The sequence below is a fragment of the Phocoena phocoena genome, chromosome 11 (assembly GCF_963924675.1).
Source record: "Phocoena phocoena chromosome 11, mPhoPho1.1, whole genome shotgun sequence".
NCBI classification, from domain to species: Eukaryota; Metazoa; Chordata; class Mammalia; order Artiodactyla; family Phocoenidae; genus Phocoena; species Phocoena phocoena.
This window is the reverse complement of record NC_089229.1, coordinates 24,443,967-24,460,856: the sequence shown is the minus strand read 5'-3', so window position 1 is coordinate 24,460,856 and position 16,890 is coordinate 24,443,967. Positions and strand designations below refer to the sequence as shown.

General features: G+C 38.8%; 1 protein-coding gene across 2 annotated transcripts in view; it reads left to right on the top strand.

Moving 5' to 3' along the window:
- The window catches only part of CFAP54 (cilia and flagella associated protein 54), a 297,839-nt gene that overhangs the window by 251,161 nt on the left and 29,788 nt on the right, over positions 1 to 16,890 (top strand). For both annotated transcript variants that reach the window (XM_065887671.1, XM_065887669.1), the window contains 2 exons: positions 12,251 to 12,357; positions 14,785 to 14,926. In XM_065887671.1, the coding sequence (XP_065743743.1) occupies positions 12,251 to 12,357; positions 14,785 to 14,926 (249 nt within the window). The remainder of the gene's footprint in view (positions 1 to 12,250; positions 12,358 to 14,784; positions 14,927 to 16,890) is intronic.

The following is a 16,890-nucleotide window of genomic DNA, read 5'->3' as shown; positions in this document are numbered from 1 at the left end:
TCAAAACAAAAGATCCCACATGCCTCGGTGGGATTTATTTTTTTTTAATCAATTACTGTTGACCCTTGAACAACATAGGCGTCAGGGTGCTGACCTTCCTCACAGTTGAAAATCTATGTGTAACTTTACAGTTGGCTTTCCATATCCACATTTTGGATTCAGTCAGCCATGGACTGTGTAGTATAATCATACGTATTTATTGGAAAAAATTCTCATAAAGTGGGACCTGTGCAGTTCAAACCCGTGTGCTCAGGAGTCAACTGTACTGAGATTTTAACATTTAATTCTCTCACTGAGATTGCTGTTGTTTTGTTCTTTCTTTTAGTTCTGTCAAATTTCACTTTACCTAATTGGAGGCTTTGTTCTTAGGTGCAGATTAATAAGCATTGTGACTTCTTGGTGAATTCAGTGACTTCGGACCTTTTCATAATAATGATATTTCCCTCATAAAGCCTGCCTTGTTTGATATTACTAGAGGAAAGTGACTTTCTTGTGGTTGTTACTTTCATAATATTTCTTTTTCTAACCTTTTGCTTTCAACCCGTTTGTGTACTTGTGTTTTAATTTTTTTTTCAAAATACTTATTTATTGTTTGGTTGTGCCAAGTCTTAGTTGTGGCACATGAGATATTTCATTGCGGTGCTCAGACTCTTCATTGCAGTGCACAGGCTTCTCTCTAGTTGTGGCATGCAGGCTCCAAAGTGCACGGGCTCAGTAGTTGCGGCGTGCGGGCTTAGTTGCCTCGCAGCATGTGAGATCTTAGTTCTCAGGGATCGAACCCGAGTTCCCTACATTGGAAGGTGGATTCTTAACCACTGGACCACGAGGGAAGTCCCTTAATTGTATTTTTAAATAAAGGTATACACTTGGATATTTTAAAATACAGTCTGACAATATTGTATTTTGACTAGAGAAGTTAGTCCATTCACACTTAATGTAAATAATAATATATTTGGTTTTAAATCTACCATATTATTTTGTGTTTTCACTTGTCTCAGATTTTCTGTTTTCCTCAGGTTTTCTGTCTTTCTCCCTTTTTTGGGATTGATTACTTTTTTCATTCATTTGTCCTCTCTGAACTTTGAAATTATGCACTCTTTTGCTGTGCTTTTAGTGGTTACCCTCAGGACAACATATCAAAGTCTAAAGTTTCTTTCATTTTTTTTTTTTGAAAGATTTATTTATTTTTGGCTGTGTCAGGTCTTAGTTGCGGCACATGGGATCTTCGTTGAGGCATGTGGGATTTTTTTTTGTTGCAGTGCGCAGGCTCTTCATTGTAGTGTGCAGCCTTCTCTCTAGTTGCGGCATGCGGGTTTTCTGTCTCTAGTTGTGGCTCCAGGGCTCCTGAGCACGTGGGCTCTGTATTTGTGGCACATGAGCTCCAGAGCACATGGGCTCTGTAGCTTGTGGCGCGTGGGCTCTAGTTGAGGCACGCGAGCTCAGTAGTTGTGGCGCACAGGTTTAGTTGCACCGTGCCATGTGGGATCCTAGTTCCCTGACCAGGGATCGAACCGGTGTCCCTGCATTGGAAGGTGGACCACCAGGGAAGTCCCTGCATTCTTTGCCACTGGACCACCAGGGAAGTCCCAGTCAAAAGTTAATGAATGATCTTTATTCCTCTAATGACTTAAATGATACTATTGTACATTTTCTTTTTTTAACCAAAATATTATTTTTAATTGTTTTATACAAGAGTTATTTTCCTTTAGAATTTTCTACATATTCATCATTTGCTTTGCTTTCTACTCCCTCTTGCATTTTAGACATTCCATTTAGGATCACTTCTTTCTGTTGAAGTACATATTCTGGAATTTCTTGTGGTGAGCATCTTCTGGAGGCAAACACTCTCAATTTTTGTTTGCCTGATAAATATCATTGTTTTACATTTATCTGTGAAATGAATTTTTATGGAGTAAAGAATTAAAGATTGGAAATTATTTTCTTTCAGTACATTCAGAATGTCATCTACTCATTTCAATTGTTCTCTTGAGAGTCAAATTGTTGTTGCTTTAAAAATATTCTGACTTCTTTCACGAGCCACTTTTGAGACTTTGTCCTTGCACAGTTTTACTGCGAATGGTTTTCTTTTATGGTTTTCTTTTGGAGCAAATCAGACTCTTGTTTTGAATCCCAGCTCTGTTACTTAGTAATTTTGTAACCTTCAGTAGATTAGTTAACTTTTCTGTATCATGGGTACCCTAGAGATAATTGTGTAAACCCTCGACCTAAACAGTAGTTGTCATTTATTATTCTTATGTGAAACGATTTTCACATTATTATGCTGTTTGAAAGTTTAATAACTTCAAATACACATGTAATACACTTGGTAAGCATTATTTTAAAGCACCTTTTAAAGTTTACCAACAATATCTCCTTATACATACTTAAGCTGCCAACAATGGGCAGAAGAGAGAGTAAACTCTGCCTAACCAGCAAAAATTAAAGTGCATAGCAAATAGGAGAAAAAACTTACTTTCTCTCTAAATGCTGTTTACAACTTTGTATCACATACGAAACTCCTTATTTTAATGTTTATTATCTTTATCTAACTCTATATCTGTATCCATATCTATGTTCATATACATGTATAGACATTTGCAACAGGGCTAACTGGGGAGCAGGAAAGGGGGCAAGTATTTGGGAGCAGTTCAGTATCAATGCCTGAACTCTGGGAGGTAGAACAGTGATTCCGATTCTAGGAGGGTCTTGAAGAGTCAAGCTTTTAAAAATGGGACAGGGGGTCTAACTACCACCTTTTGCAGAGGAACCTTCCACTATAGCACTCCTCTGATTACTGCTGTCTCTAAGAAGAGCCTCAGGCTCTTTCCCATAAAACATTTGCCATATAGTTTTACCCTATTCAGTACTTTTTATCTGTGTTTTTTGCCTCCTGCCATGGTCTGCTCCTGTACTTCCTACCTCTTGAGCGCTGTCCCCTCTAGCTATGGCTCTGGTAACTTCTGCTGCTCCTTGACTCATATGAACCGTGTCAGGTGGGGAAACCTCCAGAGCCCACCTCTCTTTGCTCTCAAGCACGCTTCTCCCAATAGCCTCTTCATTCTTCTTCCTTAGGCTGGCAACCTTTTGCTAACTCTTGGTCGGTTATACATCCCTCCTACTCATACAAAAAAGAGACACTTGAACACATCACTCCCCAGAAACATTTAATGCTATTTCTCGTATTTTGAAAGTACTCTCCTTCCCACCCTTTCCATACCCAATCCTTGCCAGATATTTCATATACATTTTAAAATAATAAATCTGTGGTCTCTTTGGGGGAATTTAGTGCAGTAGTTTTCAAACCAAAGTTCCAAGGATACTCATGGTTCATGGAGTCAATATAGTGTGTCATGAATAGTATCTTTTTAAAGAAATTAAATATAAGAAGGCAATATCAGAATGCATCACATACAGTAAGTGAAAATGTTGTTTTCTGAAACTTTTGTTTCATGACAGATACTGTTAAAAAGAACATTTCTAGATTGACATTCGGCATCCTGAAGAATTTCTTTACTTGCTGGCAAGAGAACCAACAAGGTGTGATAAAAGAGTATATCCATTCAGAAAGGGTATGGAAGGATAACATTGTTGGGAAACAGATTGTTTACCCAAATAGTTAGTTTTAAAAAATGAGGAACAAAGTATAAAGTTCATTTCACAAGGTTGTAGAAATATCACATCCCTATCAGTCTGGGGCAGGATGATCTTGGGAGTTAATGTTAAGACTGCATCTGTGGCTGATAATTAGAATAACGAGGTTTCATGAATCAACAGCCATGTCTGACAATTAGCATGGGCGCATGAACGGGTGTCAGACAGAGATTAGAAGTGGAGCACCAACTAACGAATTCTGATTTAAACAGGTTGCTTGAGTGATTTGCGTAAGCCACAAAGACACGGAACACAGTTTTTTTTTTAATTAATTAATTTATTTTTGTCTGCACTGGGTCTTCATTGCTGCGTGTGGGCTCTCTAGTTGTGGCGAATGGGAGCTACTCTTCGTTTTGGTGCGCAGGCTTCTCATTGGGGTGGCTTCTCTTGTTGCGGAGCACAGGCTCTAAGTGTGTGGGCTTCGGTAGTCGTGGCACGTGGGCTCACGGGCTCTAGAGCGTAGGCTCAGTAGTTGTGGTGCGCAGGCTTAGTTTTGCTCTGCGGCATGTGAGATCTTCCTGAACCAGGGCTCAAACCTGTGTCCCCTGCAATGGCAGGTGGATTCTTAACCCCTGCGCCACCAGGGAAGCCCCCAGAACACACAGTTTTCCTATCTTAGTTCAGGGACATTTTTCGCCCTTTGACAGTGAGTATGTATGTATTGGGTCATGATAAAAGATTCAGTTGCTGCCATAAATCTCAGCTACCAAATCAGGAAACGCTGACTTGGGAGGGCTAGATCTTCTCAGACCTGCGAGTCTATGTTTTCAGAAGACAACACTGAAATTTGTGTGATGCTTTCAATATTCATGTATGTGAGCATTCATCTAGTTATTATCTTAGACCTTTAGTGTAGAGTTTAATGTTGGAAAAACTGGGTGAAGCTCACGAAACCCATAAGATAATAGCAATAATGAACACCAATGTAGAGCTTACTGTGTTCCCGGTATTCTACTTCATTAACTTCACAGCACGTCTATGAGGTAGGTACAGTCGTCCCTCAGTATTCACAGGGGATTGGTTCAGAACCCCCTCAGATACCAAAATCCATAGATGTTCAAGTCCTTTGTATAAAATGGCATAGTATTTGCATATAAACTATGCACATCCTCCTGTATACTTTAAATCATCTCTTAATTACTTATAAAACCTAATACAATGTAAATGTTATGTAGATAGTTACCAGCACATGGCAAATTCAAATTTTTGTTTTTGGAACTTTCTGGATTTTTAAAAATATTTTTGATTCACGGGATGTTGAATCCACGGATGCCAAACCCATGGATCCAAACGGCCGAGTATTATCATTAGCCCCATTTTACAAGAGAGGAAACTGAGAACCAGGATGGAGGAATGCTAGTTGACAATGAATCAGGATTGGAGCAACTCAGCACATTGTTGAGTTGGAGGGAAGCAAACGACCTCAAAGGCTGTTGTGTTGAAGGCAGCTGGACAGCCCAAGGCATGTTCTTCAGAGGCCCCAGAAGATGTAGGCAGACAAGCGTGATCAAGTCCAAGAAGTCTGGTTAAGCAAAGCACTGAAAAGGAAGACTCCATCTGGCAAAGTAAAAACAGAAACTTGGATAGAGCTGAAATAGTCCTTGGAGATAAGTTTATTCAGAAGTCCAGCCAGTCTGGGAACAAGAAATATGGAGCCAGTGCTCTTTTCTGGAGGGCTTTAAATCCCTAAGAAGAGCAAGACTCTATTTCAGAGTCCCAAAGAAACAGGCTGTGCATTCAAGACAAGCTCAGGCCTAGCAGGGTAGTGAAAGATGAGCTAGGGTTCCTGGGAAAATTATCAAGTCTCAACAAAAGCAAAAGCCCAATGTTATCAACTTGGATGTCAGGAGTGCTATAACTTAGAGATCATACAGATGCCCAGGACCTCCCTCTGAAGTCCTCTGGATTCTGGGACTTGTTGGCTAAGTGATTAACTAGAGTCTGGTCCTGCAGATGGGGCCCAAAATTACATCCAACTTCTGGAAGCTGGGGAAGACAAAAGCTGCATAAATGAGGCAGGCATCTGATAGTCCCTGGCCCTTGCAGAGTGTGGTCAGGAAACAGCCCCGCTGGCATCCCCTGGAAGCTCATTAGAAATGCAGAATCTCAGGTCTCACTTCAGACCCACTGAATCAGAATGTTCATTTTACTTGCACAGTTTAGAATGTGCAAGTAATGTATGCACATTTAAGGTTGAGAAGCACTGGTCTAGGCTGGTGCTACCAGTGAACTTACAGCTCTCATGATGACTCTCCAAGAAATTACTCCATTGCCAGTTTATATAGTGGGCTCTATTGGTAACCTCTGACTTTTGGTATCACCCAGGTCAAATGTCAGAACTGAAAGGAAACTAGGAGAACACCTAATCGACATTCTCATTTTACAGATGAGGAAGAAAAGTTCCACAGGGGTAAAATGACTTGACCAACACCACAACTCACTAGTGACAAAAATAAGAATGGGAACCTAAGTCTTTTCAGTATTAATATTGATTTCTTTACAAACCACATATAGCTCAACTGCTTACTAACTAATGAATAAAGTATTTATTGAGTGCATACTATGTGCCAAGCATTTTGTTAGGTGATTAAGATATCAAGATGAGGAAATTACAAATCAGCTCTATCTAGTGGAAGAGGGATTCATCTTTCACTGTTCCTGGGCTGTGAGGACAAGACGATTTCTTCTTTTTCTTTCTTTTTTTTTTATTGAAGTAAAATTGTTTTACAATATTGTATTAGTTTCAGGTGTACAACATAATGATTCCACATTTGTACACATTACAAAATAATCACCATGAAAAGTCTAGTTATCATCTGTCACCATACAAAGTTGTTACAGTAGTATTGACTATATTTCCTATGTTGTATATTACATCCCTGTGACTCATTTATTTCAAAACTGCAAGTTTGTACCTCTTAATCTCCCCCATCTATTCCACTCATCCCCCAACCCCTCTCCCCTCTGGCAACCACAAGTGTATTCTCTGTACCTATGAGTCTGTTTCTGTTTTGTTATATTTGATCATTTGTTTTGTTTTTTAGAGTCCACATGTAAGTGAAATCATGTGGTATTTGTCTTTCTCCATCTGACTTATTTCACTTAGCATACTACCCTCTAGGTCCATCCATGTTGTCCCAAATGGCAAGATCTTGTTATTTTTTATGGCTGAGAAATATTTGATTGATTGATATATTGATAACTATATATGTGTATATATATATATATACACGTGTATATATATACACATGTGTATATATATATTTGTATATATATACACATATATATGTGTATATATATATTGATAACTATATATGTGTGTATATATATATATATATATATATATATATATATAGTTTTGAATTAGTGTTTTTTCCAGAAGTGGAATTGCTGGATCATATGGTAGTTCTATCTTTAATTTTTTGAGGGACCTTCATACTGCTTTCCATACTGGCTGCACCAATTTACATTTCTACCAACAGTGCATGAGACTTCCCTTTTCTCCACATCCTCATCAGCACTTGTTATTTGTTCTTTTTTATAATAGCCACTCTTTCAGGTGTGAGGTGAGCATTGTGGTTTTGATTTTCATTTCCCTAATAATGTTTGATGTTGAGCATTTTTTCATGTGCCTGTTGGCCATCTGTATGTCTTCTTTGGAAAAATGTCTACTCATATTCTCTGTCCATTTTTTATCCAGGTTGTTTGTTTGTTGTTGCTTTTTTTGAGCTTGAGTTGCATGTGTTCTTTGTATATTTTGGATACTAATGCCTTATCAGGTATATCACTTGCAGATATCTTCTCCCACTCAGTAGGCTGTCTTTTCCTTTTGTTGATAGTTTCCTTCATTGTTCAGAGGATTTTTAGTTTGATGTAGTCCCACATGTTTATTTTTGCTTTTGTTTCCCTTGCCTGAGGAGATGGATCCAAAAAAATATTGCTAAGACCAATGTCAAAGATCATATTGCCTATGTTTTCTTCTAGGGGTTTTATGGCCTCAGGTCTTAGATTTAAGTCTTTAATCCATTTGAGTTTATTTTTGTATATGGTGTGAGAGAGTAGTCTAGTTTGATTCTTTTGCATGTAGCTGTCCAGTTTTCTCAACACCATTTATTAAAGAGGTTTTTTTTTTCCCATTGTATATTCTTGCCTCCTTTGTTGTAGATTAGTTGGCCATATAAGTGTGGGTTTATTTCTGGGTTTATTTCTATTCCGTTCCATTGGTCTATGTGTCTGTTTGGGGGCCAGTACCATACTGTTTTGATTGCTATAGCTTTGTAGTAGAATTTGAAATCAGGGAGCATGGTATCTCCAGCTTTGTTCTTCTTTCTCAAGATTATTTTGGCTCTTTGAAGTCTTTTGTGGTTACATACAAATTTTAGAATTATTTGTTCTAGTTCTGTGAAAAAATGCCATTGGTATTTTGATAGGAACCTCATTGACTCTGTAGATTGTCTTGGGTAATATGGTCATTTTAACAATATTAATTCTTCCAGTCCATGAATTCAGTATATCATTCCATTTGTTTCTGTTGTTTTCAATTTCTTTCATCAGTGTCTTATAGTTTTCTGAGTACAGGTCTTTTAGCTCCTTGGTTAGATTTATTCCTAGGTATTTTATTCTTTTTGATGCAATTGTAAAGAGGATTGTTTTCTTAATTTCTCTTTCTGATAGTTCATTGTTAGTGTATAGAAATGCAATATATTTCTGTATATTAATTTTGTATCCTGCAACTTCACTGACTTCATTTATGAGTTCTAATAGTTTTCTGTGGTGTCTTTAGGATTTCTATATATAGGATCATGTCATCTGCAAACAGTGACAGTTTTACTCCTTCCTCTGTAATTTGGATACCTTTGATCTTCTTTTCTTATCTGATTGCTGTGCCTAGGACTTCAAATACTGTGTTGAATAAAAGTGGTCATAGTGGGCATCCTTATCTTGTTCCTGATCTTAGAGGAAAAGCTTTTCACCATTGAGCATGATGTTAGCTGTAAGTTTGTCATATATGACCTTTATTATGTTGAGGTATGTTCTCTCTATACCCACTCTGTTGAGAGTTTTTAATCATAAATGGACATTGAATTTGTCAAAAGCCTTTTCTGCATCTATTGAGATAATCATATAATTTTTATTCTTCAGTTTGTTAATGTGGTGCATCACATTGATTTGCAAATACTGAATCATCCTTGCATCCCTGAGATAAATCCTACTTGATAATGATGAACATACAAGGCAGTTTTAAATATAGTATTCCTCAGTGTTCGTCAAAACAATATCACTTCTTTTCCATTGAAAAAAAAGAATATTTTCAGAAGTGAATAAAGGAACACTGGAAATTTTATCATGGGCGTATTGCCTCCTGAAGAATCCAGTCCTGAGTATGCAAGGTTATATAACTTATCCTTGAGGAGTAAAGACAAGTTGGGAATAGAACTAAGCACTATTATCAACTAAGAACTAAGTGGATTAGATGAGGACAGGCTGGGGGATTAGATGGAAAGCTGGTTTGGGATTAGCAGCAGGTCCAAGAGAATATAGAAAATGAGGTATCCAGGAAGGGTAAGGAGCCAGTAGTGATCATGGGGCTAAAAATGACAACAATAATGCTCTAAATACCGCTTAAAGCACTTCACATTGACCCACTCAATCCTCACCCTGATCCATGGGATGGGGATTACCATATCTTAATTTTACAAATGAGAAAGCAGAAGCATAATGTTTTAATAATTTGCCCAAGATCACACAGCCAGTAAGTGATGGAGGCGAACCCAGGCACCCCGGCTCCAGAGCTCTGGCTCACAACAACTGTGCGAGTGAGTTTAGTGTTTTATTGTTTAAATATTGACCTACTTTATTCAAGTTAATTCTGATTTCAGACTAAAGGAGAGACTAAGATACCCAGGAGCAGCTTCCTGGGTCCTCTCTCAGTTGCACGGGACACACGTCATCTGTGGGTCATGAACCGCTGAAATACGGTGAGATATCTTGGTTTCAAGAAAGCTGCTGTCTTACCTGGGAGAGGAGTCTTTTGTACCTCTCTGATCATGTAGTCAAAACCAGGCGTGAGCCAGACTCACTGAGAGAAGTGAAGGTAACAATAGAATTCAGATGTAAATCATCAACATGCGCATTTTCTACAAAAAATGCTGATTAGCTGGCTGCCTCTTTGTGTGTTTCAGACCCTAAAACAGGGCTACAGTCACTATTTAGTACATTCTGTTCCGGTTTCGCCACGGAATAATTCCATGACTTCAGTCCCCTGAGATGATTAGCAAGGTTGCAACAGACTAGAATTAACCCTGAACTTTTATAGGAGTTTAAGGCCTTCTATGTCTGACAAAAATTAAGCATCCTTTTAATGCTTAATTCACTGTTGCCTAGGCATAGAATTCTAGGTTGAAAATTATTTCCCCTCAAAATGTGGGTGGCACTGCTTCATTATCTCTGGCAATCCCGTATTGCTGTTGAGAGTTCTGTTCCCATTCTGATTCCTAGTTCTTTGTGACTTTTTTCCTCTGGAAACTCTGAGGATCTGCCCTCTGTCCCCTGTTCTAAAATTCCATGATGTGCCTCGGTGTGGGTATTGTGCTGGATTCTTAGGGTGCCCCTTTCAATATGTGAAGTATATTCTTCAGTTCGTGGAGACGTTTTTCTTTGATAATTTCCTCCCTCTGATGATCTCTGCACTTTCTGGAATTTCTGTTATTCAGATATTGAGTCTATTAGATTGAATGTTTACTTTTCTCATCTTTTCTCCCCTATTTATGTTTTTAAATTTAGGTTTATTTGGAGGGAGATATATTTAACTTTATATTTCAAATCTTTTATTGATTATTTAGTTGTGATTATCATATTTTTTAATTTTTAAAAGCTCGTATTCTCTTTCATTTTAATAGCACTGTGTTCTTATTTCATAGATGCAATATTGGCCTTTCTCTCTCTGAGGATATTAATTATGGTTTCAGTGATGTTTTCTTCTGCTGTCTATCTTGTATCTGATTCTCCAACTTCCTTTTCTTACCTTAGTTTTGGTCTCTACCTTTCATTTCATGTCTAGTGACCCTTGGCTGTCTGTTCATGTTTGAGGCACTGAGAAGCATACTGAGTCAGGCTTATGGACTTTTAACCTCATTGCCGGGTGACTGTGGGAGCTAGCAGCTTCATTGGTGGATCCTGAAATGTCAGTATCTGTAGGTCTTTTCTCTTCATCTGGTAAATTTCCCCAAAGAGGACTCTTTTAGACTACTGCTTAGTTTTCTATGTTCTGGGCAGGGGCTGGAGTGGGGTAGAGGGATGTCTCTTGTCCAGAATATAGACTTTCACTTCATTCCAACGTTTTCAGTTCAGCACCCCACCTCTGTAATCTCATGTCCCTCCTGAGCATAGATCTTTGATTTAACCTCAGCAGAGAGAAAAATGGAAGAAGTTTGGCTAGCAGAGGAGAGGCAGGGAAGGAGGGAGGGAGTCTCCTGGTTGGATGGACTCGGAGAAGGGATGGGAGGGAGGTTGTCCCCAAGGCTTTCAAGGTTCTTGGTCGTGCTTGTTGTTGGCAGCCCCTCTGAAGGCAGGTGGGACACAGCCTTTCCTCTCTGCTGACTAAGCAGAGGTGCTTTCAAATGTTTCAGGTGCTTTCAAAATGTTTTTAACATCTCTCATCTGCTTCATTGTCTCTCTTGCTTCTGTCTTTGTGGATTTATGCCTTTAAGAAAAAAAAATCCCTTTATTCTTTTTTTCTTGGCCACACTTCAGGTGGCTTGCAGGATCTTAGTTCCCCCACAAGGGATCAAACCCATGCCCCCTGCAGTGGAAGCACAGAGTCCTAACCACTGGACCGCCAGGAATTCCCAGAATCCCTTTACTCTTATTTTAGTTTGATTTGTGAGGAAGCGGAGATAAATGCATACATTTAATTAGTTAATTTTGACTGTCAGCTCTAGACCTCAGCTTTCTTGGAAGGACTTAGAGCAGACCACCTCTAAGGTCCTCTGAATCTCAAATTCTGTGAATTCATGATTGTAAATAGGTGCTGTAGAGTGTGGGACTGACTCTAAGAATTTTCAGAGTTCAAACATCAGGGAAATTACTAAAGCATGAGTCATTAGGAGAAGCTTCATCTTAGAGATGGGGGCTGGTAAGTTGTGTGTGGATGGAATACACGGAGAGAACAGGAAGGGAACAGCATAAGTGAATGCACAAACGTACCTATGACCACTGATGGGAAAGGGGCATATGGAGAAGGAACAAGAAACAAAGTTGGATATTCACCAGGTACAATATACATTAGAACTTGTTGCAGAGGGCCTTCAGAGGCTGAAATTTAAACTTAACTGCAGTAAGAAGTGTCAGTCATCAAAAATAATATAACCTTGGTACCAACTAGCATTTATTTTCATCTCATAACCTTTGCACAATTCTTGTTCATATCATTTCTGTTTAAAGTGAATTGGAAACAAACAAAAAAAAAACCCTCATTTTTCTCTTCCAAAGAAAAACCTTTTAAAGTATAATGACACTATTTTGAGTACTGATGCTGCAGTTTTTGAGGCAAAGTGTAAGTTTGATGTAACATTTTCTATGTCTTTTAATTTTCTTATAGGTGTTATTGTTGTATGCCTATAATATGAAGCCCCTGAATATTTCAGATGTTACATCTACTGCTTACAACAGTGTATATGTTGGCTCTTTCTGGATTCCACTAGACAGGCAAGTAAAGATGGATTATCCACAGCTCTTTGCTGATACTTTCATAATATTGACTGTTTCAGTAATATACAAGGTAAATCACAGGCGAACTTTTAGAAGACATTTTTGGAAAAGTCTTCCTTTTACTTAGCAGAGTATGATATTGCAGTGGGTAAGAGCATGAACTCTGAATCCAGCCTGTTTTGGTTCAAATGCTGGTTGTGCCCCTTCGTATCTTCCTATCTCAGCAAACTTGACCAGGTTACTTAACCTCTCTGTGCCTCAGTCTCTTCATCAGTAAAATGGGAATAATAATAATAGGACCTAGAGTTGTTGGAGGAATAGTTTCTGGTACTTCATAAAGATTACAGACAGTACAAAGATGTTGTCTGTACTATATTTTGCCTGTAGTTTGGGGTGTGTTTTAAAAAGAACTTAATGTGGCTCTGTATTAAGTTGCAAAATTAAGCCCAAACTCCACTGCCATCCTGGTCTCACCCTTTCCTCTTTGACCAATCCTATTTTGTATTGTTCCCCAAGTCAAAAGCCTCTGCATCAGCCACTCTGTTTTCCTCCCTCTCCTTCAAACAGGGGATGGAGACTCTAATTTTTGTTCATGCCTGGTTTCTCTCTTTTCTGATTTCATCTTACCAAATTCCTTGTTTTTCACTTTTTTTCTTTGCTTAGTTAATTTAGTTTTGATTCCATTGTTCATTGCCCTTGCGACCTCAGCCTCCATTTTCTCATTTCTGAGATGGAAATAATATTTTGCCTACCTTTTGGGGTTACTGTCAGGATCAAGCCAGACAGTGTGTGCATATACTTTGTATGCATGTAAAATGTATGCAGATACTTTGAAAGGCTGAAAGCACTGGGCAAATATTAAGTCTCATCATGGCCTCCTGTGTCCGTCAGTGTCAGCTCTTTGCCCTGCTCACCACGTACTGAGTGCAGGGACTTGGCACTTCTCCATCCTTACCTGGAGAGTCTGGTTCCTGGTCCTTGATTTCCATTTTGAAGAACTCTTTCTCTTTGGCCTCTCCATGAAAGAGAATAAAACGAGATGTTTCAAGAGCTGGCATACCTTCAATTATTCAGTCAACTTTCTTTTTCTTTTCCTTTTTAAAATTTTTTTCAGTGTCATGGTGGAAAATCTTAGACACAGGACTATACCAGCACAGCTAAGCCACAAAGTTAGGAAATTATGTTCTTTCCTTGTACATCCAGAAACATGGCAGAATTTTTTTTTTCAGAACCACATGATAAAAATGATTATAATTTCTGCAGAGCAGAATGTAAACAAACTGACAGGATTCTTGTTTTACTCCAAAAAGTTCTTGATTTTGGTGTGTTTATGATCAATGGTAGGGTGACTAAAGTTAGGGACATGCCCCTGTCACTGAGGCTATTATAGAGGAAGTTGCCTGACAAACGTTCATCTGATTCATCCCTTGGTGACAGTATTTCTCCCACCTAGGGTGGAGTTCCTTGTGTTCTTATGAGGGTCACGATCAGTCTATGGGGAATTGCTCTTGTTGATCATCCTATAGAAGGCAAAGGAAGAGCATGCTGTGGGAAGCTGGGGAAATCGACGTTCCTGCATTTGCTCCTGATATCATTTTGCTTTTTTGCATCATCTCCTTAATTTTCATAAAAATTTCCCTCCGCCCCTGCATGGAGACCCGCACACCCACGCACGAATACGTGCGCACCTGCGCTCTACGTGCCTGTATCCTAGAGTCACTGGGAGCCCTGCAGGTGGCTCTTTGCCTCCTTCAGCTGTTTCAATGCTTTTCCAGCTTCTGACTGCATTCACTAGTTAACCTCTGTCTCCAGCGCCTCCATGGTTCACTGGACCGTGGCTCCAGAAGCTTTCTGTCCTGCGCACAATTGCCAGTGCGTCCTCTGCCCTCTTCCTCGGCTTTAGCTTTTCCTTTTTACTTGATTCTTCTCCCTACCCCCAATCCCCACACAGTACATGTCACTGTGTGGGCTCGTTGAACCGTCTCTTAGAGCCATTGCTGACTTGTCCTAATTCTTAGCTTCAGGCCAGCCAGCCAATCAGAGCGTGGCACTGAGTTTAAGTAGGAGTAGATCTTTTGTCATTGCCTTGTATTTCTTTGCCCATGTAGATATTTATTTTCTTTATTTTCATCTTAAGCAAATATTTTGGATGTCTACATTTTTTTTTTGCTTTGTGTCTTTGCCAGTTTATGATTATAAATCTGTCTGAGCATATAACTAGATCATAAACACTATGCAGGTGAGAATTGTGTCTCTGTTCTCATGTCTCTTGAGTGAAGGAATGATTGAATGATGTTTGGGGGTGCCAGAAATCTAAGTGTTAAATAACTAAGGACTTACTTTACATGTTTTATTGATTCTGGGAATAAATGAATGCCTTACTTAACTTTTCAAGTAAAATGCATACATGTTTGTTATTTTTAGAGTTATTTCAGTTCACGAGAAATTATCTAATCTTACGCAAATCGCTGAAATATCATTGCCTACAACTCCTAAAGTTACTTCAAATGAAAATGTATCTCAAGTAGAAGAAACAGAAGAGGAATCAATTGGTAGAGAAATGGAAGTAGGTTATTAAATAATGGAATATTTTATTGCCATTGCAGGATGGATGTCATTATACATAATGAAATTATTTTTTACTTTATCAGAGCATAACTATGTAACTGAACTTGAACGGTGTGGTTCTTCTGGCCTGTACTTTCTCTACTTAGAGTACCAGATATAACCCAACTTTTGGACACATAAGTAATGTTTTCTTCAAAGCTCTTCTAAGCATACCAATTATAAGAAACTGATGGTAAATGAAAACAAAGCCAATCTAGATAAATCATTCAGCTATAACCATGAATCCTAAAAAACAATGCTCTGTAAGTTCATAATGTTACTTTTAAATTCTAAGTCTAGTATTTGAGCATTTTTATTACCCAAGTAATATGGGAAGAAAAATTAGAAAATATAGATAAGCATATATCTTTCAGACTTTTTCTACACATCTGTATTTTTCTAACTAGAAAAAAAGGCATTATCCTTATAGTGTGTTATTAATCTGATTACAGAGTTGAGTGATGACTGATATTCATGTTTTGGAGGAGTTCCTTCTGAGTTCTCAACCCATTGAGAAATAGGACACAGGAAACTGATATATGGAGATCTCAAACACTGGCATCATTACCGACAAAGCTGATTAGCAAACATGGCTCTGGATCTCTGGCCAAACAAGCTTATTAATATTTCACCCCTGAATTAGGCAGACTTGCCCACCTAGTCACACAATAATCTAGCACACTTGTGTAGCTATAGGATTTCCCCCACTCCGCTGCTGACTGCCTGGCTGACTGCATGGAGGAGTAGAGAGTAATAGTCCCGCAGGCAGGGTGCCTTAAAAAATGTAAGCAAAGATTGACCCAATGGGGCTGAGCCTAGTTTGCTTTTCCCAAACTCACCAATCAGATAAGTGACTCCGCTCTCCTGGCTGCGTCCAAAAGAAGCTGGAAGTGTCCCTCCTTCTTCGGGAGTGGAGTGGAAGTTCCTTACCCTGTATGGAAATTAGAGGAGCAGGGAATACCTGTTCTCCCCTAATCACTTGCTCTTTGAATTTCCATTTGCACATTCATCTGGTTGATTGAGATATATGTTCTGTAGGTACCATGGCTATTTTTCTTTTTAATCAAATAGATGTACCAGGTTTAAAATGAAAAGGGACAGTCTCCTGTTCGACTTGTCCACACCCCACAGTCCTGTGAGCAGACCATTTTCAACTCTTTCAGCTGTTCCTTTTGTTATTTACTTGCAAGTCTATAAATAATATGCAGGATCAGTCATGAAAAGCAAGATAACCAACACCCTTCTAATCCAAGTGGGTCTCCAGGCTGGTGGCACATCCATCCTCTGGAACATCCCTAGTCACTGGGCAGGAGGGAAGAAAAGGGGCAAACCACACCCTGGCTCTTTGAGTTTCCATCATATCACTTGCACTAACATTTCACTGGCCAAGTAAGTCACGAGCCATGCCAACAATTCTGCTACCAGCTTTGAAAGAGGAAAGCTGGAAAAATTGTTGAATGGTGCTAATGACAGCCAAAAATAATTATTTTTTTCTTGATAAATCAGTTTTATATAATATCTATTGATTTTACTATACAAGGATTCCCTATACTTCTCCTCAACTTCTTCTTTCCCCATCCTTTCTAAATATTGTTATATCACAGAATTTAATTAAATCAGCATTCAGTGTTTACGTCATTATAACCCCGTAAACAATGTTCACAGCCAAGTCACAATGTACTGTGGTTATTTTCCTTTCCTGTATAAGGTTTGATTTTTCTTCACTTGTCTTTTTTATTAACTTCTTTCTGATCATTACATCGGACCTGTCATATATTCATCCATAGATTTGTACCGAAGTGTTTATATTTATGGCTCAACTCTTCTTTTCCTTCCTGGAGGCCCCTCTCCTGCTCTGGTTAAGGACTGGTTGCCCCCAGTGCCTGCATCACAGCTCTGATTCTGGGACCTCCCTCTGCTGCT